Source organism: Lissotriton vulgaris, chromosome 10 (assembly GCF_964263255.1).
Source record: "Lissotriton vulgaris chromosome 10, aLisVul1.2, whole genome shotgun sequence".
NCBI classification, from domain to species: domain Eukaryota; kingdom Metazoa; phylum Chordata; class Amphibia; order Caudata; family Salamandridae; genus Lissotriton; species Lissotriton vulgaris.
In genome coordinates this window covers 191,001,583-191,028,137 of record NC_141698.1, presented here as the reverse complement: position 1 = coordinate 191,028,137, position 26,555 = coordinate 191,001,583, and the positions used below count along the sequence as shown (strand labels likewise).

The 26,555-nt window shown below is 48.2% G+C and overlaps 1 protein-coding gene across 2 annotated transcripts in view; it reads right to left on the bottom strand.

The window, feature by feature from the left end:
- TMC7 (transmembrane channel like 7) overlaps positions 1-26,555 on the bottom strand; it is a 479,975-nt gene that overhangs the window by 61,266 nt on the left and 392,154 nt on the right. For both annotated transcript variants that reach the window (XM_086942406.1, XM_086942407.1), the window contains exon 13: positions 9,662-9,792. In XM_086942406.1, the coding sequence (XP_086798532.1) occupies positions 9,662-9,792 (131 nt within the window). The remainder of the gene's footprint in view (positions 1-9,661; positions 9,793-26,555) is intronic.

The following is a 26,555-nucleotide window of genomic DNA, read 5'->3' as shown; positions in this document are numbered from 1 at the left end:
CTGCTTTAAGGCGATGAACGGCTGCTAAAGGGAGTTGGCTTTCAGCCGACTATGCTCATTGTGCTGTTTAAAAGATCCTAGTCTATTAAACGTCAGTCCCAGGTATTTATATTCAGTTGTTCCCTCAACGTTTACAGTTTCCAGGTGCCAGGATAAAGATATAAAGGCTGGCTTTCCAATGGCCATGATTTTTGTTTTCTTCAAACTTATTTCCATTGAGCTTGTCCTGGACTAAATTGCAGTGGTATTCAAGAGTCTTTGGAGCTTAATCTATGTGGCTTATCAAGATTGGTTCATTGGTGTACATCAAACTGCCAGAAAGATTCTCCCACCCTTTGGGGAATGTGATTTGATCTGATCTAAAGTTGGTAGAAGGTTTGTCAAGAAGAGGTTAAAGAGTGTAGGAGCTAGGACACACCCTTGCTTTAGGCCCGATATGTTAAAATCTCTCTGGACAGGTGGGAACCATTAAATGTAAATGTAAATGTGGGGTATTTGTAAAGCGCACTGTTATTCTAACCGAGTGTCCTGGCGCTGCAGACCGCTTAGGAACCCGTCCTGGTTTTCCCTGTGAGATGGTCCCTTACTGGGTATCTCCAGGGTGAAACCAGGCATCCCTGGCGTCTGTGGGGGGCCGTTGTAGAGATGAGGCAAGCTTAATGCCCAGAGTTACCGAATGTGTTCCCAGGTTAAAGTAGGCACTGAGGCGAGAATTATCGAGTCCGTTGACCCAGTTTTACTCTGACCCAAGTGTCCGTGTAAAGGAGGATCAGGGGCTGAGGGATATTCCTACTAGTTAGCTTCTGCCAGACCCTTTTCCGGTCAACTCCGTCAAATGCAGTTTTATAATTTATAAAGCAGAGAAAACTGGGGGGGTGATGCGTTTTACATTGGTCAAGCAGTGGTGACAAGACTAATATATCGGTTGCTGTCCCCGAGCACTTTGAAGAGCCAGTTTAGTTGAAAGATATTATACGCTTTTCAGTCTCACAACATTAGACCTTAAAGTAGGTAACGGGTGAAATACTTTGAAACAATTTCAAGAAGTGCTATAAACCGATAATTGACAGGGTCAGAGCAATCTCCTCTGTTATAGATGAAGGAGATGATTGAGACCTTCCAGGAGGCATGTATACAGTTGAGGATTGTGCTACTGAGAAAGACCGTTTGGTCCTGTTGCAGCAGCCCTTCATGATTTGTTTTTCGATTGTTGCAGCTGGCTGTTCACGGAGGATATGTTCACTATAATCACTTTCAGCCCCCCAGGTGTTCCATAGAGTTCCATGTAGTACCATGGGCAAAAGTTCTGAGGGAAGAATTGTGCTACTGGAGCTTGGTATGCCGTGAGGTAGTCCACGTTTGGTGTCATTCTATGCAAGATGACTTGAGAGGTACTCATGCCAGCGCTATTCCTGAATATTTGCAGTTGCTTTTGAGAGTGCTTTTAGATTGTTCAAATTTTTCCAGAATCTTTCATGTCTGTTGTATGGTCAGGTGTCGTGAATGAGTGAAGCACACCTTATCTATCTTTGTTTCAATAGGTTTCTTTTCAACCTATCAACTCGGCGTGCTACAGTGGTTAGCGTGTTACCTCTGCACACTATTTACTACACAGCAACTAATTTCAAGTCCAAAGACTTAGCCACTGTGCACTATAGCTGGATGCCGCTGCCATATAATTATCAAAAGCTCATGTGAGGACGAGATGTTGTTGGGGTAAGGAGAAGCGCCTGCAAACAAGGGGGAACACTTCTCTCTACAATCAGGAACTGTTGGTGATTTCTTTGATAACATACCGGAGTGTGTTTGGAGTTGGAATCATTTCCAGAAATGTGAGCCCCCGAAGAATGGCCAAGGGCCCGAAATGCATTGAACAAGGAAGAAAGATTAAACATGTGGATATGTCGCAAAATTGTAATGTTATATATACATTTATACCACAGAATAAATTACGATGGAGTTGTACAAAAGGATTATGTGTTTACATGTTGAATAATGTATTACGAAAAGTATGTTGAGTATCATTTTGATTAATTAAGAAAAAGTTTTGTTTGAGTGAACTTTTGATAATTGTATGGCAGCGGCATCCAGCTATAGTGCACAGTGGTCAAGTCTTTGGACTTGAAATTAGGTGTTGTATTTTAAGTCCATTAATAGTCCGGCTCAGTTTGTCATTCACCTCTCTTTATAAGTTCAACCTATGCCTTCTGTCGGCAGTTCTCGTTTTTGTTGCAGCAGCTTGCAGGAAATCGTTATTTGATGTTTTTTGGAGAGCCCTAAAGACCCGATTTGCAGTACGTTTTAGATCTCAATATTTCTTGTGAGTTGTCTTTACGCTACTGCGCTGCTTCCTAGTCCCCGGTACAGGCACGACATCTAGATCAGCAAACGGTCTTGTGAATTGGTCCGAGTTGTCTTGATCAGCCTGTCCCTCAGCTAGGTCTGCTTGGTACAATCTTTTTGCTAGTTCGGGAAGATGGTGAGCTGAATTAGTTCAACATTTTATCCTTCTGTAATCGATGGTATAAGCAGAGCTGTATGTTGCTTTATCTGGCACATGGCTTTCCAGACAAATGACAAAGCACAGTTCCTGCAGGAGGTGGTCACTTTCACCCCTGGCCTTTTTATTCAAAAACGGTCGACAAGATGGACAAGGGGGACTGATAGCAGTGTGAATTCTATTGAGGAGCTGCGTGTATGATTATGAAAAGTAGCTGCTAGTGGGTTGTTTGATGGTAAGCAGCGATTGACAACCCTTAGGTTAAGATGCTTTAGTTCGTTGATGAGATATCTGCCCATTTTGTCAAGCTTCAAGAAGGGACGTTGACTCTGGGCTGGAATTGCCCAGTGTGCATTCTGGGCTGTTAAAGTCTCGTCATCTTGTAGAGAACCAAGCAGATTCATGTTCAAATCACCTGAGAGAATTATTTTCCGTAGAGAACAAGCGAACAAATGTTTGCACTAAGACTCTTTGTTTGGCCTTTGCTTCTGGTGGTTTGTATGTATTCAATAAAGCCAGGGGTATCGTGCTTAGATTCCAGCGAAAGATGGTTTGAACAATTTGCATGCCAGAGCACGCAGTTGGTTAGATTTACAGTCTCCTTTTAGTGTGTCAGAGATGTACATCGCCAGTCCCCCTGCTACGGTGGCCATAAGGCGAATCCTTTGTTGCAGGCTTAGAAAAATGAATGAGCCTAGCATTGTTTCCACAGCTTCTTCCCAGGTTACCTGTAGCATGATCACCTGAAATGATGTTAAGACTGTCCATCGTCTCACGTTTGTCCAATTTGTCTAACATACTCCATGAGCAGAAACTTAAATATACTGTTTGAGCAGAAGCAATTTCAGCTAGGGTGCGGTTAAAAGTTATTATATGGGTTTATTCAATACTCAAGAGACCCAACTTAAGTCGTAATCTTTTACCAGTGTTTTTTTGCAATCCGGAACAGTAGATGGATCTAGTTTCTGGGTTTTCCTGGTAGACTTGCGAAGGGCACCTTTTAGGACTGAATGCATGTTTGTAGGGGTACTGAATGGACACTATCCTTTTACCCTTATTACAAGGGGGTGAGGGAATGCCAGTTCACTGGGGTGACCATATGTATCCCTCATCCTTTAAAGGTCTTGGATATTTTGTTGACTGATTAGGTTGATGTCCTTCTGACCTTGGATGTCTCCTTAGATTGCCCCGGTTGAGAAGAAATGAACTCCACGTAAGTAATATCTTTAGAATGGAGGCTGCTTGTTTGCGGGATATAGGTAAGAAGGCGGAAGCTATTTCCCTGATTCAGTATGTCAAAATGTCCTCTTAAATATTATTCTGAATACATTAAGGTTACCAAACTGGTGCTCTTTTCCAGTGGCGAAGGCTGGAAAGAAGAAAATTATTTCCGTTCTCCCGGCGCCAGCAGGGGTCAGACTTGACACTGATGGAACTTACGGCATAATAATAATAATAATAATAATAACACTGATCATGCACTCCAAATGTACACCAACTGAGATAGCTGACAGTGCACGGTTCTTATCTTTTGTTTGTCCGGATGTGGACGGCCAGTCAACCAGTTCATGGTTCTTAGTCTCATCCTGTATCAGTGCCTTAGTGAGGTTAGGGGAATTTAGGGGGCCTTGAATAGGACTTCCACCACATTGGCTATGGTGACTTTCGGTTGGTGGACATAGTTATTTTTGATTTCAAGTACATTGATCTTGATCTCGGTGGAGCCGCTTGTGTCCGTCTGATTTGATCTGTGGATGGAAGGTTCTCTTTCATTTGAGAGTTCCTACAGGATTGTTAGTATTTAGGCAGGTGTCAGCTGCAGCCGCCTTCAGCAGAACTATGGACTCTAACATATGAGCTGCCAGCCTCAATCAGATTTATAAGAGCCTTGCCATGATTTGCTTTCCTTGGGAGCCTGTCTTGATCACTTTTTGCTTCTGCGTCAAACCTACAGTAAAAACTGGGGTTTGTGTAGAGGCTGCTGCACACGGTTGGGTTGTTCTTCATGGCGATGTTTCCTTCGAAGTCTGCCTTGTTGTTGATCTGGTGCCACATTCTTTGCAAGCCCCTCCCCCTTGCTCCTCGTATCAGCTGCTTCTATGCCACTGCCTCCTAGTATAATGTGGTGTGATACTATTGTCATGTTGCTTGTGGCCAGGACATTGGGTTCGGGATGTTTCCAAATTGGGGATGAGTTGAACAGGTCATTGTTTTCCACGCTTTCCTCTATCCTAACTACAAGGCCTGATGCATTAGGAGGGGTCTTCTGTATGTTGCATGCAGCTGGTGAACCCTCCAATTTTTTTCCCTGGTTAATTTTTCAGCTTATAATGTGGACTTGAGGTCTTCAATGAGATCGATTTGGACAATAGGTAGTGATTCTAATTTATCCAGTATTGGAAGGCAGGTGCAGATGGGACGTACAGTATCAGCAGCTTATTGGGCCCGTATCATGAGGCTGTTTAGATCAGTGATTTAATTTAGCAGTACCGGAAATGAACACAGCCATGGTATTTGAAAGCGTTATTTAAGTGTCCGTTTTCTTGGACTGATAATTAAGGGCTTCAACTGTGGACTGAAAGATTCTTAAAAGGGAGGCCCAGATGTCCTCAGCCTTGTCGTTACATAAATCAGTTTCACATGCCGTGGACTTAGCAGGAGGAGTCACCGATTAATCTCTGGCATATTAGACGACCATTGCTTCCAATTCCTCTCAGTTTAGAGACGCTATTTCATGTCCCTGGGATCCTTGGATACCTTGAGTGGTAGACAAAGTTACTGAATAGTTTGCGACAATTGTGTATTCACTCCCATTATTGCACAGGAGTCCTGGCTTAGATAATGTTTCTAAGATTGGTTGGCAGAAGAGCTGGAACACTGCCTGCCTGTGTTGTTGTTTGAAGATGAGTATCTTCTTGCTGTGGGGGGTGTTACCTGTTCTATTTTCCCTTCAAGTGCTTTGATGATGACAGGTTGTTGCAGTCAGATAAATGCGTGAGGTATCCTTGTCCGTCCCGACTCCTTTACTGGCTCCTGTGCTCCCTTGAGAGATGATGGTTGGTGTAGTTTGGCCTGCCTCAGGGGTTCCTTTGGGGTCTTGAAAGCTTTTATCGATCTCTTGTTGGGCAGTGCTTGGTGTGCTTACTCAAGGGGTATTGTGGTCCCTGGGCGAAATATGAGACTTAGGATGTGGGTGTTTGTTCACCCATTTCAACAAGAATTGAGTAGAACGAGCGGTACGATGCATTGGTTCAGTTTTTTTTTTTGAGCTAGGCCATGTGAGGCGACATTTGATGTAAAAATTACTGCTGTCAACCTTTATCTAAAAGAACTAGGTGACGATTTTGGGTTGCCGCTTTAAATACCTTTTGCCTGCTGTAAAGGGAGAATATCGGCCCTCGATTTTGTGCTTAGCTGGTGTTTGAGATGTAGACATTGTGGGAACTGATTCGTGCACTAATGCTGCTGAAGTCGTAGTTGCAGCTAATTTTACTGCCCCAGTATGGGGCTTTCGTTTTTGTCGGAATCGTGTCTGGTTTCTGGTGCTAATGGGTGCACCTCCGTCCCCCATTGTTCTCCTTGTTCCCTTTGGGCCCAGTTGGTTTCCAGTACCGTTTTAATTTGCATCTGGCAAACATTGGCGGTGCCGGATGATGAAAGATTGCAATGAAGGATACAGGTGATGAGAAGATAAGAGGTGGTTGGCGCTGGTTTCTTTCAAGATAGCCGAGGTTGGCTAAAAAAGCAGGAGTGAAACAAGTAGGGCAGGGCCAGGTAAAATAAGGGCAAGCTAGACCCAGTCGCACCAATATAAGAGGTTTCGGAAAACTTTGGCAGACTTGTGAGTGTGGGCTGTTCTGTGCCGTTACGATGTGCAGCCCCCTCCATGATATTCCACACACAATTCAAAACCTGGAAAGTAAAATTAAAACCCTTTAAAATGACATAGCTCCATAGTAGTGGAACTGACTGATGGTGCAACAGTATGGGGTGGAGCACCCAGTGAGGGATCAGCATTACAAATAAGGCTGAACTGGCACCAGTCGTCCCGTATTCGCTTGTGTGAGACGGAGATTATTACTGGACAAGTAAAGAATACGCTTCCATAAGGAGCTTCAATGAGCCCTTTTTCTGGAACTCGTTCAGCCTGATTTGTACCGCTGATCCCTCACTAGATGCTCCACCCCATACAGTCCTGATGAAGACCCCACTCTAAGGATGTACTGACCTAGAACACTTGAAGGGGTCGAAACGTAGAGTGTTCTTTCTGCAACAAGCTGTTACCAGTGAGATTTGCCATCAGGGTCTACAACGATGCTATGCTTTTCTATGTAATCCTTGCCTGTAAAAGGCAGAATAGGTTACAATATGTAAATATAATGTATATAAGTCACATTATCTCTCCTTTCCCTCACCAACTCACCTCATCCCAAACACCATATGCTCTTTCTATTGTGAGCACCTTTATCTCAAATACTAAACGGATTATGATGTTTGCAACAACTAGATGTGTTGTCACCAAGATTGATGATGTTCACAATAACCACCTGATACACTGCTTAATAAACTACATATGGTGCAGTAACATCTGTGAGATTAAGTGAATGCACAGACTTTATTTTCTTTGAACCGTTGCTACTGTAACCACTTTTTGTGTACTGTACTGCAATTTACCCAGGTCCGGTAGACTTTTGGGTTACCCCATTGATACTTAACGATATATCCTATGTGGTCAAAATGTAACAAACTAAAAATGGTCCATATGTGCACAGTCAAAAATATTTGGATCAGTGTCAACTCGAACTGCATTAGGAGCTACAGTTGATGGAAAAGGATCACTTAAAACAGTAAATTGTCAACACATCAGAGAGGTTGCATTCTTACATCAACTTAATGAAACCAAGGATTATTCTGGATCATTTGTACACCTGGCAATCTTCTTCTACAAAGAGACACGCCTATTTGGAATAATCAGTAAAAGGGGAGCTCCTTCGTTTTTGTTTTCGGATTTAATCAATTCTTCAGTATGAGGGGTAAATGGCTAATTTGTACTAGGAATAACTGATCACACAGTAGAGGAAGTTTTGCCCCAAAACATAATATTTCTTATGTCTTGGTCCAACTATCCTCATACAGACTGGAATTACTGTGTTTTTAAAGCTACCATCATAGCAGTATGGTTGCTTGGACAGCTTTTTTTTCTGGGCTTTATAACCAAATTATGTTTAGGGTTGTTAAAAACATAAGACTATGTGTTCGAAAACTAAATAAGAGAAGGGCTACATATTACCTACCCATGTTACAATTAAAATGAGAACTAAAACATTAAAAATCTATCTCCAATTTCCAGCAAGCATTGGCAAGGACAATAGATCAGGGTAAAAAAATGCAGACTGGGCAAGTAAGTGGCGGTCTGGAGTTGTGAGGAGTGAAATAAGGAGGAAAGAGGGAAGTGTCTAGAGCGACACACGGGGAAAATAAGCGGAGTGTACATAGGCCGAAATGAATGGAGAGAGAAAGGGAGGTTGGTTGGCCACTGGTTGTAAAGTAGCCCCCATGCTTGCAAGTATTCTATTAGTGGTGGAACGATACGCCCATGCAGCCAATAACAATAACATAAGGTGAGACAGGAATACTCCATTAGACTGAGAGAAGCAGTCATTGACCATGCCTCAAGCCAATAGCTGAAAATGCCAATGGTTGGTAGGAGAGGGATCAAAGCCTACTGTAAGTATACTAGAAACAATAGATCAGGTTGATAACTGCACTGCAAAAACCCATGCCTACAAAGGAACCGGACTTTAATGGTTAATAAGAAATACCTTTGGTGCGCCCAAGGGTTCCTCCTCCAGATCCACTGTTAGCGAGTTGATGGGCTTACAAACGAAAATATGGCAATTTCTTTGTAGCCTGCAAGCAAGTTCTCTAGTTGGATCCCTACCTATGCCTCACATTCATTATTTATATTCACATTTAAAATCTGCTTTTGTAAATCAGTATATAGGTCTTGCTTGTACGATCCCATTTATGGAATTTAAACAGGTATTTTCTTCTTAATTTCTCTGTGGACTTTTTGACCCCACCACCTTAACATCTATGCACGTTTTCCAGCCATATTCCCTGTGATTACTCAGTGTTTTCATTTAGAATCGTAAACACAACAAAGCACCACTTGGGCAGTCCTTCCTATTATAGATCTTAAGCTCCCGGTCTAGGATACAACAGAACCTATGTGGGCTTTGATGCATTTGGTTTAATTTCTCAGTTTCCTGTTCCCCCAATGGGTTCTGGTAATGGCTGGAACCTAGGACCCATAAAACGCGTGGTTGCCATGTATTGTAAACATCTGCACTGTAGCAAAATGAAAATATATGCTCTAGCTAGGTACATATATATGGTTTTCATCCACGGGTCCTTGAGATTGTCGTGATGAGGCCTTCGGAGTAATTTACTGGCCGATACATGCCGACCACTCAGTCAAGATTCTGGACTCCTATTGTGGTAGGATAGTTTTTTTTAGACAAATCAGCTTCAGCTTTAGAATGTTTTGGCTTCCCTATATTGAATCAGTTCCATTGACTAGTGTGGACTTATTTCTGTAACAGCTTAAGGAGAATTCAAGCTTTATTGATACCATGATTTCCTTTTAAATTTTATCGGCATAATAGATATACATATGAATGTGTTCTCTAACAATATTTTGTACAAACACAAACACATTTATATTATCAGACACTGTTTTGCTAGCATTTTATGGTATGCTGGTTTAAAGTATTTTTTTTTATGATCGACTTCATGCTGCACCGTAACAAACCATTCACCCTAAAAATTTTCCATAATCTTTCCCCTTGAGAGTACATATTTATTTTTTATGAAAAAGGAAAGAGGGGCAGTGGTTTTGGTCAGGGCTTTTAGAGCTGTGACAACTGTGCAGGGTTACTATTCTTTAAGATTGCCCTTCAATACCCGGGCTCGCTGCTGAGGTCAAAAGAAATTGATCTAAAAGCATGCATGAAAATGGCATACATAACCGTAATGACTGTCACGGATCATGTAATCTAAAGTGTAACGGTGCATACTTAATGCTGCATGCATTTACTGGTGTTAACATTACATATTACAAATCTTTAAGTGGAAAACCTTACAGGAAGCAGTACTTACTGTGCTATACCAAATCCCACAGGAATGCAAGCCAGGACAAGTCCAATTAACAGCACCAACAGGAAGAAGAAATTGGAACTGGAGGCTCGGAAGGGCCTTGTTGCAGGTCTACAATTCTGCATTAAACTTATCTGTTAAAAAAAAAGAACACCCTATATTAGAGGGATAAAGTTAAGAACAAATACTTATTTCACAAATATGTGCATATATTTCTAATACAAAGTTTACATTCCTATTCGCAGTAGGTTTTTTAAGGTAGAGCATCAGCGTGCATGAGCTGTCTGCAAGACCTGCTGTCATCAATAAAACCACTATATTCCCACCTCCTGCTTACCGTTGCCTCATTCCAGTGTCATTCTTCTTTGCAGCCTCCTGTTGCTTTCTGGCAGCCGATACCTCACTTCCTTTTAGCTGAGGAGCACAGTAAAGTATGGTGTACATACGCATGCCTTCTTTATCTCCTGTTTGGGAGAACTTTCTTATTTTTTTATTCTTCCGTCGCTGCTTCAATGACCTACAGGTAAAGCCACACAAGAGGCGGCTCAGAAAGAAGCATTTGCAATGCAATAGGTCTCACATTAGTCAAAATGTGAGCTATTGGCGTTGCTAATGTTTTTTCTCGTTTCTAGTTTCAAATTATGCCAGCGGTAGCATAATAAGCAAAGAAATTCCTTTAACAAATGAAAGGGTGCAGTATCACAAGCTGTTACTAGGTGTCCCTGGGAAGGAGATGTTCAAAATGCTAACCTTGGCTCAGGTCCTATCTGCCATCGACCCTGGAGACTGGATGGTGGCGTTGGACTTGCCGGATGCTTATTTCCACACCCCCGTCCTGCCAGCCCACAGACGTTAACTACAGTTCACGGTAGACCACGAGCATTTTCAGTTCACCGTGCTCTCCTTCTGCCTTACCAGTGCTCCTCGGGTGTTCAAGAAAGTGATGGAGGTGGTCGCAGCTCATCTGCGCAGATCAGGGGTCCCAGTCTTCTCCTATCTCGACGACTGGCTGTTAAAGGCCAGCTTGCCCCAGGCTGTTTGCTCTCACCTTTAGACTACGGCGGACCTCCTGCATTCACTGGGGGTTCGCTATCAACGTGCTGAAGTCACACCAGACTCCCTCTGTGTCACTCTCTTTCATTGGAGCTGTTCTGGACGTAGTGCAGTTTCGGGCCTATCCTCCCAAGCAGTGAGTCTAGGAGTCAGTGAGTGTGGCTCACTGGTTAGAGCAGGCAGACCCTGAAGCAGAGGTCAGACCCGGGACCAGGGTTCAATTCCCGACGCGGCAGGGTCTTGAGCTCAAATGTCCATGGACTCGATAATTCTCGCTTCGGTGCCTGACCTAATCATGGGTTCACACTCTGCAACTCTGGGCATTAAGCTTGCTTAATCTCCACAACGGCCCCCCACGGCGGGGTGCCTGGCTTTCACCTGTAGGGGCTATCTCACAGGGAAAAGCCAGGATGGGTTCCCAAGGCAAGCGTGGAGATACCCCTTTGGGGGTCGATTCATGCGCTATATAAGAAACATAATAATAATAATAATAATAATATTAGGGCTATGATACCGATGTTTCTGCCTCTATACCCGATTTTGGTGAGAATGACCCTGAAAATGCTGGGCCTCATGGCCTCCTGCATCCTGCTGGTGGATCATGCCAGACGGCATATGCGGGCTCTGAAGTGGGAGCGGACGTCCCAGTGGGTCCAGCATCAGAGGAATCTTTACGACTACGTCCAGATTTCGGAGGGAACTGTGCAACAACTGCAGTGATGGTTAACGAACCAGGATTGGGTCAGAGGCAGATCCCTCTCCCTTATCTAAACAGAACTGATGGTAGTGACCATGCATCACTCCTGGGATGGGGTGGCTACTTGGGAGAGGTGGAGATCAGAGGAGTCTTGTCTCCAGTGGAGTCTTGGCTCCATATCAACGTGCTGGAGCTCCGGGCGATGCATTTGGCACTGAAGGCATTCCTTCCTTCCCTCCCTCAAGGGGGAGGCAGTGCAGGTGTTCACAGACAACACCACCGCCATGTCGTACTGCAACAACAGGGCGGAGTGGGGTCGTGGACCCTTTGTCAAGAGGCTCTTCACCTTTAGACATGGCTGGAACACCAGGGCATGACCCTGGTGATTCAACTCCTGGCAGGATCTCTGAACGCCAGGGTGGACAAACTCAGCCGTCGGTGTCTGGAGGATCACTAATGGCGACTTCACTCAGAGGTGGAGCCACGTCTCGTACAGCAGTAGGGAGAACCTTTGTTAGATCAGTTCGCCACTGAAGAGAATGCGCAATGTCAGCAGTTTTGTGCGTTGAAGTTTCCAAGGCGGCACTCGCTCTGTGGCGCTTTTCGTCGTAAGTGAAGTTGCGGCCTCCAGTACGCCTTTCCGCCTGTACCACTTGTGCCCAGAGTGCTGAAGAAGATGAAGTGCGACTGGGCCCAAGTCATTCTTGTGGCACCCGACTGGGCAGGAAGAGTCTGATACCCCGTGCTCCTGAGCATGGCTATCTATCCTCCAATCAGACTTCGCCTTCAGGTGGAGCTTCTGTCGCAGCAGCAGGGGACGGTCCTCCACCCAACCTTTCCAGCCTCCACCTCCTTGCGTGGAGCTTGAGCAACGACAGTTGACCGCTTTTGACCTTCCTTCCGAAGTCTAATGTCATCTTGGCGTCCATTAAGACGGCATAAACCTGTCAATGGAATAGGTTTGTGGCATTGAGCACAGCAAAAGTTGCTGATCCACTTTCTGAGGTTCTTTTGTTCCTTCTCTCTTTGGCCCAGCAGGGCTCTGCTCTGAGATCTCGTAAAGGCTACCTGGCAGACATTTCTTCTTTACTTCGGCTCCCAGATCTGCCCTCTTTGTTCAAGACCACAAATTTAAGCAGGTTCTTTAAAGGCATTATTCATATCTTTCCTCCATATCCTTTCATAATGCCTCAGTGGGACTTGAAACTTGTTTTGACTTACCTTATGTGTGCACCCTTCGAGCCTTTTCACATCTGTCTTCTTAGGTTTCTCACGCTGAAGACTGCCTTTCTTGTTGCCATTGCCTCTGCTCACAGAATGAGTGAGCTTCAGGCTCCTTCTTCTCAGTCCATCCGGACAAAGTGGTGATAAAAAGAGCCCCTCTTCCTACCTAAAGTTGTCACTCCTTTTCACATCAGACTGATTATTACTCTGCCCATTTTTTCCCACCTCCACACCCTTCCAAGGCAGAGGAGAGACTCCACCGTCTGGACCCAAAATGTGCGCTGTCTTTCTACCTTGACCGCACAAAGGATTTCCGGGTGGACGATTAACTGTTCGTTGGCTATGTGGGTGCCAAGAAAGGTTGGGATGTGCAAAAGCAAACCATTTTTCGGTGGGTCATCTTTTGTATTAAGATTTGTTACGCTTTAGCTAAAAAGGAACATCCAGTGCAACTGCAAGCTCATACCACTGCTTTGTCACGTGGAGTCTCACACGGCTCGTGGGCTTCTATGCACACATTCAACAGACATTGCGGCCACGTGGGCTTCTATGCACACGCTCACCAGACATTACTGCTGGACAGTCAAGTTCGGAGGGACGGCTACTTTGCCCATTCTGTCATCCAGGATTTTCTGGTGTGAACTTAGTTAGTAGTCTCTCCTCCGGGTTGGTATTGCTGGGGTATCTATTTTAAGGGAAGTAATCTATAACGAATTGTCTCTTTCAGATGAGAACGTTACTTACTTCGGTAACGATGCATCTGTAAGAGACATAAGTTAGTTATAGATTCCTTACCTTACCACCCCACCTATCCTCTCTGCTCTGGGAACGGACTTCTAGAGATCAGGACACCCCTGCAGAGCCCTAGTGTGGCGCACCAGTCGTCAGTGTCTTTCATGGCTCTGCGCTTCTGGCATGGAAAGTTGTGTCAGAACTGACATCAGCATGCAGGATTGGCGCCTATGTAGGCACTGTGATGTCATCCCGGCAACAACCTACCGACACACTGGGGTACTGCTGAAGAAAAATGTTCCTGATCCAGTCCGACGCCTGGGGGTAATTCTAAGGTAAGGAGTCTATAACTAACTTTTGTCTCTTACAGATACAATGTTACCAAAGGTAAGTAACTTGTTCCTCTTTGAGTATTGACATATCCCACAGTTGCCACAAGGCTGATGGAATGTGGGACCGGGAGAGTTCCACAGAGTCTGTGGATACTTTCTTTTGGCGTGTGTGTACCAAAGCGTCTATCAGGTTCTTGCTCCTTTTGAAGGAGAACATTGGTTTTTCAATCTTGAGGATCCCAGAGTTTTTTCACTAGCTTTGTCACATGGTTGGAGTTTGGGAGGTATGTAGTGACAGAGATGGGTCTTGGCTGCCAAGGTTTTTTATATGTACCCAAAAGTTCCCTGACAAAGTAAGTGCGTATGTGTGTTTTTAAAGCTAAATCTCCTTGGCAGCTCGCTCTGAACTTTGAGATAGAGGTTTTTTCCATTTACAAGGTAATATTATAAAAAGTATTTGTATTAAAAAAAAAGAGAGACAGGCAAGCAAATGGTAACTAATTGGGGCATTCCCAATATTTTCAGTGTTTGACTACAGAATGTCCCCCCTCCACAGACCATTAAGCAAGCAGCTACAAAAGTATAGGTGCTTACATGGAATCCCAGTGTATTGAAGCATGTCATTGTAGGTCCCTTGTGTGTTGTGTCTGATGTGTGTGCTTGCTCTATTTACTTTTTACATGTGCCAGAACTGTTAATTACCTAAAAAGAATGTATATAGATTTGTTTTATGTGTTTAAGCTGCTAGAATGGTTTGTTTTGAACAGATAATATGTTAGGACATACAGGGCAACCAAGCATAATATAACAAGTTCATGTATTGACTAATAATTATGAGTATCACATTAATTATATATTTGTGTCTCCTAAATTTTTAGATATCTAACTAGGATGTCTGTGGTTTATAGAGGTAGGACCCTCACTTAACCATAGGGTAGGAGAAAAAGCTCATAACCCTGACAAATGCCCCAGACCGATTAGGCTATTAAGAAGGGCAGAAACATGTTGAAAAATTTGGAATGTCAAGGATCATACCACTCGATTACCTTAAGGTAATAAACTTTTATTAATACACAAGGTACCACGTGAATAAAAGGATACTTGGTGGAATACCTCAATATATATTTAGTTAGTAATTGGACCACTGTTATCCAGAGTAAAAAAATATCTAAGAACTCCATTGGAATAGTCCAACCTGAGGATGAGTCCGACCTGGTGGTATCATCCTACCAGTGTGGGACAAGGTGGCCTATGATGAAGCATGTCACGTTATGTGAGTGAGCTCACCTTGTCCAATACTTGGAGTGACCTTTCTCAATAGGAGACCACAATTCCTTACGTGGGTATGTGTATAATAAAACATTGAACTCACTCTCCTAGACCTGAGATTCCTGCCATCCTAAGGTCTCCGAGATACAGCCACCACACATAAAGAATGACCTGTGCCAGTCACGAAACTAACAATATAGTTTGCAAACTATGACAGTTTATGATGAGTGGAGACTCTGTTCGCCATTTATTTTTTACACTGACTCATCAGAGTAGATATTTTCTTTTTTAACAAGGGGTTCTATCGTCAATTCCAAAAGCAGCAGCAGAAATAGTGCAACCATGTCTGGTTCTGCTAAATAAGATGAGAAGTTACAACAGTTGAGTATTAAGTGATTCTAAAAAAGGAAAAAACTAAATTCAACAAAATATTATTATTTCCTCCTGGTCCTATTTTCACCAACACTTTCCTCATAGCATTCTAGCTGACACTCAAGTGTCTTCTCCACATCTAGTGAAAGAGGACAATTAATAATTTAAAAGTTTCAACTGTATGGATGCTAGTGAAGGCAAAATAAATATTGTGCTTTTTAGGTCGAGCTCGACTTAATCAATGCGAAGCATGGATTTTCGAGATCGACAACTATTGTCACCCGTTTCTGGGAATGAAGACACGAGTCAGACGCGCGCTTTTCCATTCTCAGTTTTGAACGCGGGAGCGCGCCTCTGAGACGCGCTTGCGCAGACTCACACACAGCCCCACTCACGCATGCACACACACACGCGCAACAGCCCCACTCACGCATGCACACACACACACACACACACGCTCCCACACACACACACACACACGCGCGCGCGCGCGGGGGGGAGGGTGTAGTCTGCGTCTATGGGAGTCCGCTCCTTACGATAGCGGCTCCTCACTGCTGTTGGGGACAATCATTTCTGGAGTGCCGGTGGCGGCTGCACAAGTCAATAGCCCCCTCCACACGCCGCACGACTCTCGCAGCTTTCCCTTAATTACTGTGACAGAGCATGCGCGAGCAGCCCTCGCACCCCCAACCCCCATCTCCTCCCCTGCCCGGATGTGGGCACTAGCCTCAGATCCAGGGACAGCGCATGCGGCAACTTTTTTTGTTACTTTGTATGCACATCTGTTCACCATAACTTTAACTGGTATCCGTACCACACGGCGGCGCTAATCTCCCAGACCCATGCTAAATACCGTTCATTATAAACATCAGCATATAAAATATTACTTGCACTTTTAAAATCGCGGTTTTATGGCCAGCATAGATGAATTTACACGTCGGCCTCTCACAGGCGCGGGGCAAAGGGAACAAGGTCTTTTTGTCCCACGTGGCACGCCACAAAGACACAGGAGTGAAGTTCTACTTAAAATACAAGCCATTCTGAGAGTTTTATGACCGTCGTGGCAGGGCCTGCTTGTTTCTGCGCTATCGGTTCTATTTTGAAATTGAGGTCTGTAGGAAGGTGGCTACCTGACTATGGTTACCGCAGATTTTTTGCCTTGTGTGTAGCTGGTTTTCGACTTAGTTGGCCTGGTTCCCTGCTAATCAGGGCCCCAGGCTATCTGCTCTCTCCGTAAAATGGATTCCATGTACCCTAGGTGCATAACTAAATTGGCTTGGGTCACCTCATCAGCCCCAGTACAGAGCACTATAGGTGCCCAGGGCATAGGTGCATCCAAGGCCTACCAGAGGCTGCAGCATATCTTTTGCCACCCCTGGCTGGCTATCCAAAATTGACACAACTGGCTGATCACTCAGCTGAGGCAAGGTGGTGTAATCACCCCTTGCTTGGATATAGTATGCCTATATCTAAACCTAACTGGACACATATATACCTATCAGTCACTCCTATGGCAGGCCTTAACAATCCTGGAGGCAGAGTGCTTGGTTTTATGTGAGATGGTGCTCTAGCATGAGCTGAGCCTGTCTGCAGCTGCTGTCGGGACCAATTCCCTAAGCTGTTCCGGGATAATGCCATACCATATACTATCAAGTGCATTATAATCCTCGCGGTTATATGTCAACTTTGGTGTGGCTTTATCAAAACATGTCGTGTATGGTGTCATACGATTTGGAATACTATCCCCTCGACAGTTCTGTCAACGGGGATAGCATTCCACCCCTCTAGAGGGTGAAGACATGTTACTTTACTGAAACGCGGTTGATTTTTAAAAGAGCCTCAGATCCACAAAATGGATGCTTCTGCCACAGACACAAGTCTGACCTCCTGCTGTTGACCGAAACTCAGCAGAGGAGGCCTGGACAAAGGCTTTCCTGTCGCAGGGAGGTGTTACACCACCCCAGACAGGAGATAGTGGATTGTAGCAGGGAGGTTTGAAAGAAACCAGACACTGCCTGGGGCGCACAAGGCTGCCCCTTGCATAATCCGGCCAAACCGGTTCTGGGGCACATCAGCCCCTGTCCCAGCGCAGCCTGGATCAAAGGGAAAGGGGTGTATCCACCCCCTTCCTGGGTCCCACCCATAGGAGGAGACCTAGCAGGTAATCCAGCCCCCTAGATTGGTATAAGAATGGGAGCAGTGCCAACGTACTCAGATTATCCTGATGAAACATAAGAAACGAAACTCTGGACCCTTCGACATCCTACTCGACATAAAAGACTGAAGAATCTCCCTTGTGGTCAAGGAGTGACCACCTTGTGCAAACAGGCACCATCCAGCACCTCAACGTCTGCTTTGTTGCAGTTCCCGCCGGAACTCGAGCGACCGAGATCGACGAGATCAAGCTTGCCTGCCTTCTTACAGCCCGATCCACAGTCCCTGCAGAGCTGAGACCTGTGGAGGCGACCGGAAGCGTGGGGCACGCCATCTTGAAAAGACCACGAGACGCTGACCGTGCAGCCCACGAGTGACCCTCGAAGCTGTACACCGGGGTTTGAGAAGCCCCAACCCTGAGCCACTCTTGCACCAAAGCTCACCCCTCTACACTCAACGAGTGCTGTGTGGGGCCCTTCTGCTTTCTTTGGCTCGACGCGTTGACCCGGTCACTTGCCAGCTGGCTTGTGGTCCCTGTGCCGACGAAAACCTAAAACCGACTTGCGATTCTGGTTGCTCCAGACTTGCACCAGCTCCTCTGAAAAGGAGCCCCCGCTCTGACCCTCCTGGTCCGAGTGAGAAGCAATCTTCCAGTCCTGCGTGGATTGCTCTTGCCAAGTGTTGTTGACTCCGATCTTGAAGCAGACAGCGCCGACGGTGAGAGCCTGCGTGGGACAGCTCGTGACCCACTCCTGGACGTCGCAGATGCCCCAGAGCCCACGTGGCAGCGGAGAGAAGCTCCTCGACAACCACCTGATTGTGCCCGACATTGCCTGGTTCTGTCCTGGTTCCACCCTGATCACTGCTGAGTGACCCAGACTCTGTCCTCTCTGCTTTCAGGTACTTTTCTACTCTGATCCACCCATGGATCACACCAGACACTTCTCCTTCACATCGCCTGCAGCATCTTCAGCTTCAAGCACCAAGAACCTGCGTGACGAAACCCGACGCCACTTTGACCCTATGCACCTGCTTCCTGTGGGTGAGATAACATTGCAACGCCGGTGTTCCCACACTGGTACACACCTCTAGGGTCTGTGTCTAAAGTTTTGTCCATCTAGGTTCAGGGGAAGTATCCTAAAACTCTATTTGTGTAACTTTTACGCACCATTGACTTACATCGGTGCATGCGTGTGCTTTAAGCGCTGCACCCGAATCCCGCGGGCTTTTCCCGACTTCAGCATTGCTTGTCCCGACTGCTCCCAGCGATTCCCAAGGCCCTAGGCCTAACCACTGTTCGAGTGGTATCTCTTATACCACTTTCTTAATATATGGTTTGAGTGGCCACCCGCCCTCATCCATAATTGTGCAACTTTGTATGTTATACTGTGCTTTTGATTTAACGCTTGTGCCCCTTTGCTCATAAAGAGTACTGGGGATTATTTTAGTAATAAACACATATTTTTATAATATATACTTGTGTGGTGTCCTTTCATTTGATATTACACGATTGTGATTGGTAAAGCAGCTCGCTTAACACGACCTCTTGAGTTTAGCCTTTAAGGCTGCTTAGTCTATGCTACCATTAAGATAGCTTATCTATAAGGTTGACTTACAACCAGACACCATAAGGGATTGTTTGGACTGATACAAGGTGGTTCCAGAATTGGAAACTATCATATATCAGGCCAACTTCTCACAAGGTCTATGCGGGTTCTAAATGTAAGTGCAGTAATGATAGATACAGTAATGCTCTTCCAGGTTCCTGGGTGCACATATGCCCCTTTGAGGTCTATTTGGATAGCACAGAAGTGAGAAAAATAAGGAAGAATATTTCGAAGTATACGTATAAAAGGAAACACTATTTTTCACAAATGTTTATTGAGAGATAACATGCGTGATCTGTTTAACAGTCGTCTGTAGGGAACGGGGCAATGTGCTTAATGGCGAGAAACTACCTCTGCACAGGCGGCACGCACCTCAGGCAGCTCTGTGTTACCGCTTGCCCTAGACCAGCCTTGCTTCTCTCATATCAGCTGCCTTCCCAGCCACCTTAACCTCTTCCTGTCGAATAATGGTGCCTATTACATTACCCAGTCTTGCTGAAAGTATGGCGGCAAAGATCTTATAGTCGCTGTTCAGCAAAGATATTGGTCTATAAGACCCACAATCTGATACATCCTTCCCTAGTTTGGGTATAAGAACAATTAGGGCCTCACCCCATGATTTTGGCGGTGGCTTTCCTTCCCTAAGAATACCATTAAAAAGGGTTGTCAATACTTGGACGATATTCTCCCCCAAGACTTTATAAATCTCCCCAGGAAGACCGTCTGGGCCAGATGCTTTCCCTTTTTTTACCTGTCATATTGCTTCCTTTACTTCTACCTCCGTTATGGCATTCTCTGTATTGTTGATAAGGTTGGGAGCAATATGGGGGGCGTGGCTTAGCAAGCCACGATGGCGGCTGTGTCCTGCTGAGGCTCCGCGATCGGGCAAGCATCTTGCCCAATTCGTAAGATCGCCGGGAGCCTCATTTCTCCACAACCCCACCCGTGGTGCCTCCCCCAATTGGTGGCACCCCCCAGATGAGCCGCGGAGACTGTTCGTGAGCGGCACGCTCCGCAACATCTGACATCGGAGCCGGGCGCCAAATCCCAAAATGGCGGGTGCGGCTCCGGATCGAGGATTCCTACGCGGTCGGAGGCAAGCGGCTTGATCGGAAGCCCTGGGAGACGCGGATGACCGACGACTACGAGGAACCCCGGGGACTCGTGAGGCCACCACACGGGGGAGTGCCCCGCACCGAACCGTCACCCGCGGTCGCAAGATGGCGGCCGGCACCCCAGAACTCCGCTGACCCACCGCACGGGACCGGACGAGTCCCTGATCCAGCCTAAACATCAGCCTAGCCGGCCACCGCAACTCGCGGACATCCAGGCGCAGCGAGGCGCCCGCCGGACGTCCGAGTCCTCTGCTTGGGGCGGTGAGTGTCGGCCCTTACCCCCCCTCTCCCCTCCGGGGATTCCACCACCGACACCCCACCACTCCTCTGCCCCCTCTCAGACCCACAGGGAGGCACACGCCACATCGTCCCCCAGCCGAAGGGACCAGGACTATTCAGCGGGACCCGGGTGCCTGACCCCAAAATGGCGCCTGCGGAGACCGGAGCGCCATAATCACTGCGGATCCCACCCAAAGAACGGGAGTGCTCCTCCTGCGTTAACGACGCCCAACCACCACCTTGGATCCCCGGGCTTCTACTACCCGACCCCCGGCACGGAGACCACAACATACGCCAGAAGGGTCAGGGGCAGGATTCAACCGCCCTCGAGGTGCCCCGCCCCCCTTTTTTATCTGCGACACCTGGATAGTGGTGCACACCCGTGGACGCCCGTGCGGCCCTCCACCACGCCGCTACCATCACCTGTGACTGCCCCAGGACCGGAGAGAACTAAGTGACCAGCCTACACTGAGCTACCACCTGCCCGGGCGAACTGAGAGACGGCGGCCCGCCGATCCCGGAATCCACAAGGGAGCAGGACCTCCTCCCTCATGGGGAAACTGAAGGCCTCGCAGGTGACGGCTGTCCCTGAAATGGCCATCGAGAAGATGCCACACACAAGGACGTGGACGCAAGCCAACACGCCGCAAACCGACCCTACGCTATCAGCGAAACTGGATCAGGTGCTGGCGGCAATTGAACTGTCCCGACTCTCAATGGAGGAGAGATTGGGTGTCCTGACGACGGACATCAGCCTGATTCGCGACGACCATCGCAAGCTGGCAGACAGAGTGAAGGAGGGAGAACGGATCGTGGCCGAGCTACAACCCACGGTGAAATCGCAGTAGGCAGACATGAAGGAGGTCCTGCGCCGCGTGGCGGTCCTCGAAGAACGTACGGTGGATTTGGAGGGGCGCTCGAGACGGTGTAACATCCGCGTCCTGGGCCTACCGGAGGGAATCGAAAATTCGGACCCTCTGACCTACATGGAGTCCTGGACCAGATCATTCACCCCTGAGGCGGAACGGTCGGCATACTTCTGCATTGAAAGAGCCCACAGGGTCCCGGCCCGGGCGCCCAAGCCAGGCCTTCCTCCGCGGCCCATGTTGGCTAAATTCCTGCACTTCCGAGACCGCGATGCGGAGCTCCGTGCGGCCCGGACGGCGGGCCCCCTACAGGTGGAAGACCAACAAGTCATGGTGTTCCCAGACTATGCCCGAGAGGTCCAGCAGCAGCGAACCACCTTTCTGGAAGTTAAAAGGCGCCTCCGCGCGAATGATCTTCAATACTCCTTGTTGTTCCTGGCCCGCCTCAAAGTGCTCCACAAAGGGAAAGCTCTATTCTTCAACACAGCGGAGGAGACGCAGGATTGGACTGAGTTTCACTGCCCGCTAATCCCTAAACCCGGACCCCAGAGCACACGCAACAACGACTCAAGACGATCCAGAAGACGGGGCGCGAGCCGTGCCCGATCAGGCCGCCCCAAAAGCCAGGCATCCTCCCCCACGGGCTCACCCGACCTCACGCAAATCATGAAGGAGCGACGAGACGCCCTACGGGCGGTGACCGAACTGCACACGTCACCCCCTGCATCAGATCTGGAAGGCCAACCGCACCTGTTCACCCCTGAGAAAGACCGGGACAGTGATGGAACAATGTCTGGGTTTGGCCCAATCTCTTTCCCCCTCGTTGCGGCACACACATTGGACGCTACCCTGGCCAGCCAACCTAACACCTCTTCATGATGGATGGACTGTAAACTGCTATATCCTTCTCATGGTTGCCTACTGTATTGCACGACGTCTAGGAGCCTAGACTGCTTAACCAGATAACTATGCGCTAGCGAGCAATAGACATCTCTCCTGCAAGAGCCCGACCCGCGCACAGGCCCAGCAGCGACACACGCTGCCACCCCCGCAGATTCCGGTTGTATTTCTCCCCTAGTGGGACACTAGTTTGGATATGCCACCTCCGGTGATATATCCCCAGTATTGGGACTGTTACCCACCCAAGGTTCTACTTGTTGTTAACCCCATCAGTTCCTCCCCCACGATTGTGGAAGCTTGGCGCGCAGGAGCACACACAACACATAAGCACTGGTGGCCCTCGGGGACTGCAGGAGGGTCCCTTTCCCAACCACGACACCCTAAGGATGGCGGTCCCACAATCAGACATTAATGTCCTTACACTGAACGTACGAGGCCTACACACACCCTACACACACCCAGCAAACGCTACTCTATTTACTCCTACATTAAGCGTATGTCAGCTAGTATTGCATTTCTGCAGGAGACGCACATTAACGCTACCGAACTCAATCGTTTGCAGGCCAAATGGCGAGGGACCTTTTGTGGCACACAATACTCAGCATTTGCGCGCGGCGCATTAATCTGGGTCAGACCGGGCACTCCCTTCCGGGTGCTCCGACGGGTAGTGGATAAAGAGGGCAGATATGCACTTCTGGAGGGAATACTAGACGGACAGGGAATCCTCCTTGGCAGCATTTACGCCCCTAATACGGAGCAGGATAAATTCTGGGACCACCTCACAGGAATTTTGGCCCAATTCACCGCAGTTCCGTGGGTGTTGGGAGGTGACTATAACTGCACGCTAGACCCCACCCTAGACCGCTCGCACCCCCCCCCCCCCCCCCCAGTCCAACGGCAAGAGGAACTCTTCAGGGCATGGACCTCACATTGGGCGCTCACTGACGCATGGCGACACTTACACCCACAGGCTCGCATTTATTCATTCCACTCGATTCCACACAACCGCCGGGTCCGTCTAGACCGATTCTTATGCTCTGCACCAATCCTCCCTAAGATAACATCTACAGATTACCTAGGTCGGATCCTCTCAGATCATGACGCCCACATGCTTCGCTTGACCTGGCGCCCCCCACCACACCCGCAAGACCCCACCTGGCGCCTCCCTAGAGATTGCCTATCAGACCCAGTCTTTAGAGACGCACACAAAACCAGCATACAAGATTACTTCTCACACAACACGAACACGGCATCGTCGGTACTGGTGGAGTGGGACGCGTTTAAAGTAGTGGCAAGGGGAGAATGCATCAAACAGGTAGTAGGGGTTCGCCGCACATTGGAACGGACACTCCTATCCTCAGAGCAGAATTTAGCTGCACTCACTAAACGGCCTGACGACTCGGAGGAACACGCCGTGCTCACGGCCGAGGCTAAGACAAGATATCAGACTGCCTGCGCTGATCTCCGAAAATACAATTTTAGGGCCTACGCCTCTAGGGTGCATAAAGACAGAGACAAAACCGGGGCACTACTGGCCTGGATGGCGAGGCAGGACACCGAAATCAAGCCGATCACGGATATTATCAACCCGGAAGACGTGCTGGTGCGTTCACAGGCCGAGATCCTTCTGGCGTTCCAGCGCCACTATGCACAAGTGTACGGGACCCCGGCCCAGTGTTCCCCGTCTTCTGTGGATTGTTTTTTAGACCCGCTGATGTTACCCGTGATATCGCATGATGACAAGCACACACTCGACGCCAAGATAGCACCCTCAGACATCACCCAAACGATACGTGCTATGTCTCGGAATAAAGCGCCGGGACTAGATGGCTTCCCACTAGAATACTACTCGACATTCTCTCCCCTAGTGGTCCCCCGACTATCTCGGATGTTCGGGGCATCCCTTCATCTAGGGAAGCTACCCCAGTCACTGCGGGAATCCGTGATGGTCACCTTTCCCAAACCCCACAGGGACCCACTCCACATGGGGTCGTATCGTCCCATCACGCTCCTGTCGGCTGACTGTAAGATCCTCGGGAAAATCCTAGCTGACCGGTATGCACAGGTCATACGCCCACTAATCCACCCCGACCAATGCGGCTTTGTTCCGGGGAGGAACACCTCCCAGAACCTCCGCCGAGTCTTCCATGTCCAGGATCAGGTACGTGACAGATTCCCCTGCGCCGCCTGCCTCATTATGGACCTGGAGAAGGCGTTCGACACCCTCACCTGGCCCTATCTATTCTCAGTCCTGCGGCGCCTCAACATCGGCCCGACGCTCACGGCATACACACGCCTTCTGTACACCGATCTGACCACGCGTGTTCGTATTGGGAAACGCATATCGCCGGCGTTTGGAGTTCGGCGAGGCACGAGACAAGGGTGCCTCCTGTCGCCTCTCTTATTCGCGCTAGCAGTCGAGCCGCTGGCGGTTCGGCTGCGCCTGGAGGGTGTGAACTGGGGCATTCTGCTCGCGGACGGCACACATTGCGTCTCCATGTACGCGGACGACCTCCTCATATACGTCCGAGACATCGAGACTGACCTGGCCCCCATAGGGGTAACGCTGGCGGACTTTGCAGACGCCTCGGGACTCCAGGTGAACTGGGACAAGTCCACGGTCTACCCCCTTCACTCGAGTCTACCCCCCCGGGAAGTCGAGCTCGGACTGCATAAACTCTCCTGGTCCGCAGAAGCTCCCCGATACCTCGGTGTCCGCCTGTACCACTCTCCAGCAGACATCTTTGAGGGTAACCACCGTAAAGCACTCGCTGGCCTGCGCCCGACTGTTGCCTTCTGGAATAAACTCCCGCTAGCCCCAATAGGACGGATAGCCCTGGCTAAAATGGTGATGCTTCCCCGACTCCTCTACCACTTCACAAATCTACCGGTAGTGCCACCCAGGTCCTTCTTCCGAGACGTCAACTCCCTCCTAGGTACCCTTATCTGGGGCGCGGGCAGACACAGGGTTGCCCTGAAAACCCTCCAACTTCCCACAACGCAAGGTGGGCTTGGAGCTCCGTCCTTCAAGTCTTATTTCCTTGCGGCGCAGCTCCAATGGCTGTCATACTGGACGGCGGACGTTACCCCCAGGAGACTTTTACAAAAACAACAATTGCCCCTGCTCTAGGAAAATATCACAATGCTCGGTGAGTCCTGGTTATGGTTTAGTAGTGAGTTACGCACATCAATAATGTTTCAGAATCAACAGAAAGAAAGTTCAATGAGATAGAATCCTTGTTATAGAAAACAGATTTATTGTTCCTCTTGTTCTGGCCAACACGTGTTTCATCGCAGGGAAACAGACTGCGAATCTTCAGGGCTTGAAAGGTTCATGGGAAAACATCCCCGGGAGGAGAAAAGATTAAAGCTGTTGCGCTAGAAATCCGGTATTTAGGCGGGTGCACCTGAAAATATTCAATCTCCCTCCTGTAGTTCCCGGTGCCGTTGTCCGAAAGCGGCCCAGGAGACTTTTACCCCGGCCGGCAGAGTCACAACCCCGGAACTCACCCGTCTGCTCCTCCCGGGCACCAAGCCATGGAGAACATACCCCCTCCAGGTAGCGATAGCGCGCCGGTGCATGATGCAGATCCACCGGATGTCCCCCAGTAGACCTCCATACTCCCCGCTACTACCGTTGATAGGCAGCCCCAGGCAGGACTCCTACTTCGCGGCTCCACTGTTAACCGAATGGTCGCACTGTGGCATCACAGATATGGAGTCGCTCTTTGAAGAAGGCCAGCTGAAATCACTCGACCGACTGGTCGCTGAATACGGGCTCCCCCCAGGTCAATTCCTCAGATACAGACAGTTGCTCGATGGGTACCGGCCCCATTATAATCTCCGAAGCGGCGAGCCAGACACGCATCCAGTAATACATACTATCCTACATATGGGAGTGGGACGCCACTTGGTCACCTGGCTATATAAATTTATCCGGGAACTCTCGCACGCTCCCCTAACGACCTTACGTGCTACGTGGGAGGAGGACATAGGTCGCACACTACACGACTCGGAATGGACTACAGCACTCGAGGCCCCAAAACGCGTCTCTAGGAATGCCCGCTTCAAAAACATCCAATACTATATTTTACACAGGGCATACCTCACCCCAGCGCGCTTGCAGAAGTTCTATCCCTCCACACCATTCCTATGCCCCAGATGTTGCTCCCCTGATGCAGATTTTTGTCACATGTTTTGGAGTTGTCCCAACCTTCACCCCTTATGGCGGGCGGTGCACGGAACACTGTCGGAACTCACAGGTCTTACCACACTAGCCACCTGGGAGTCCAGCGCA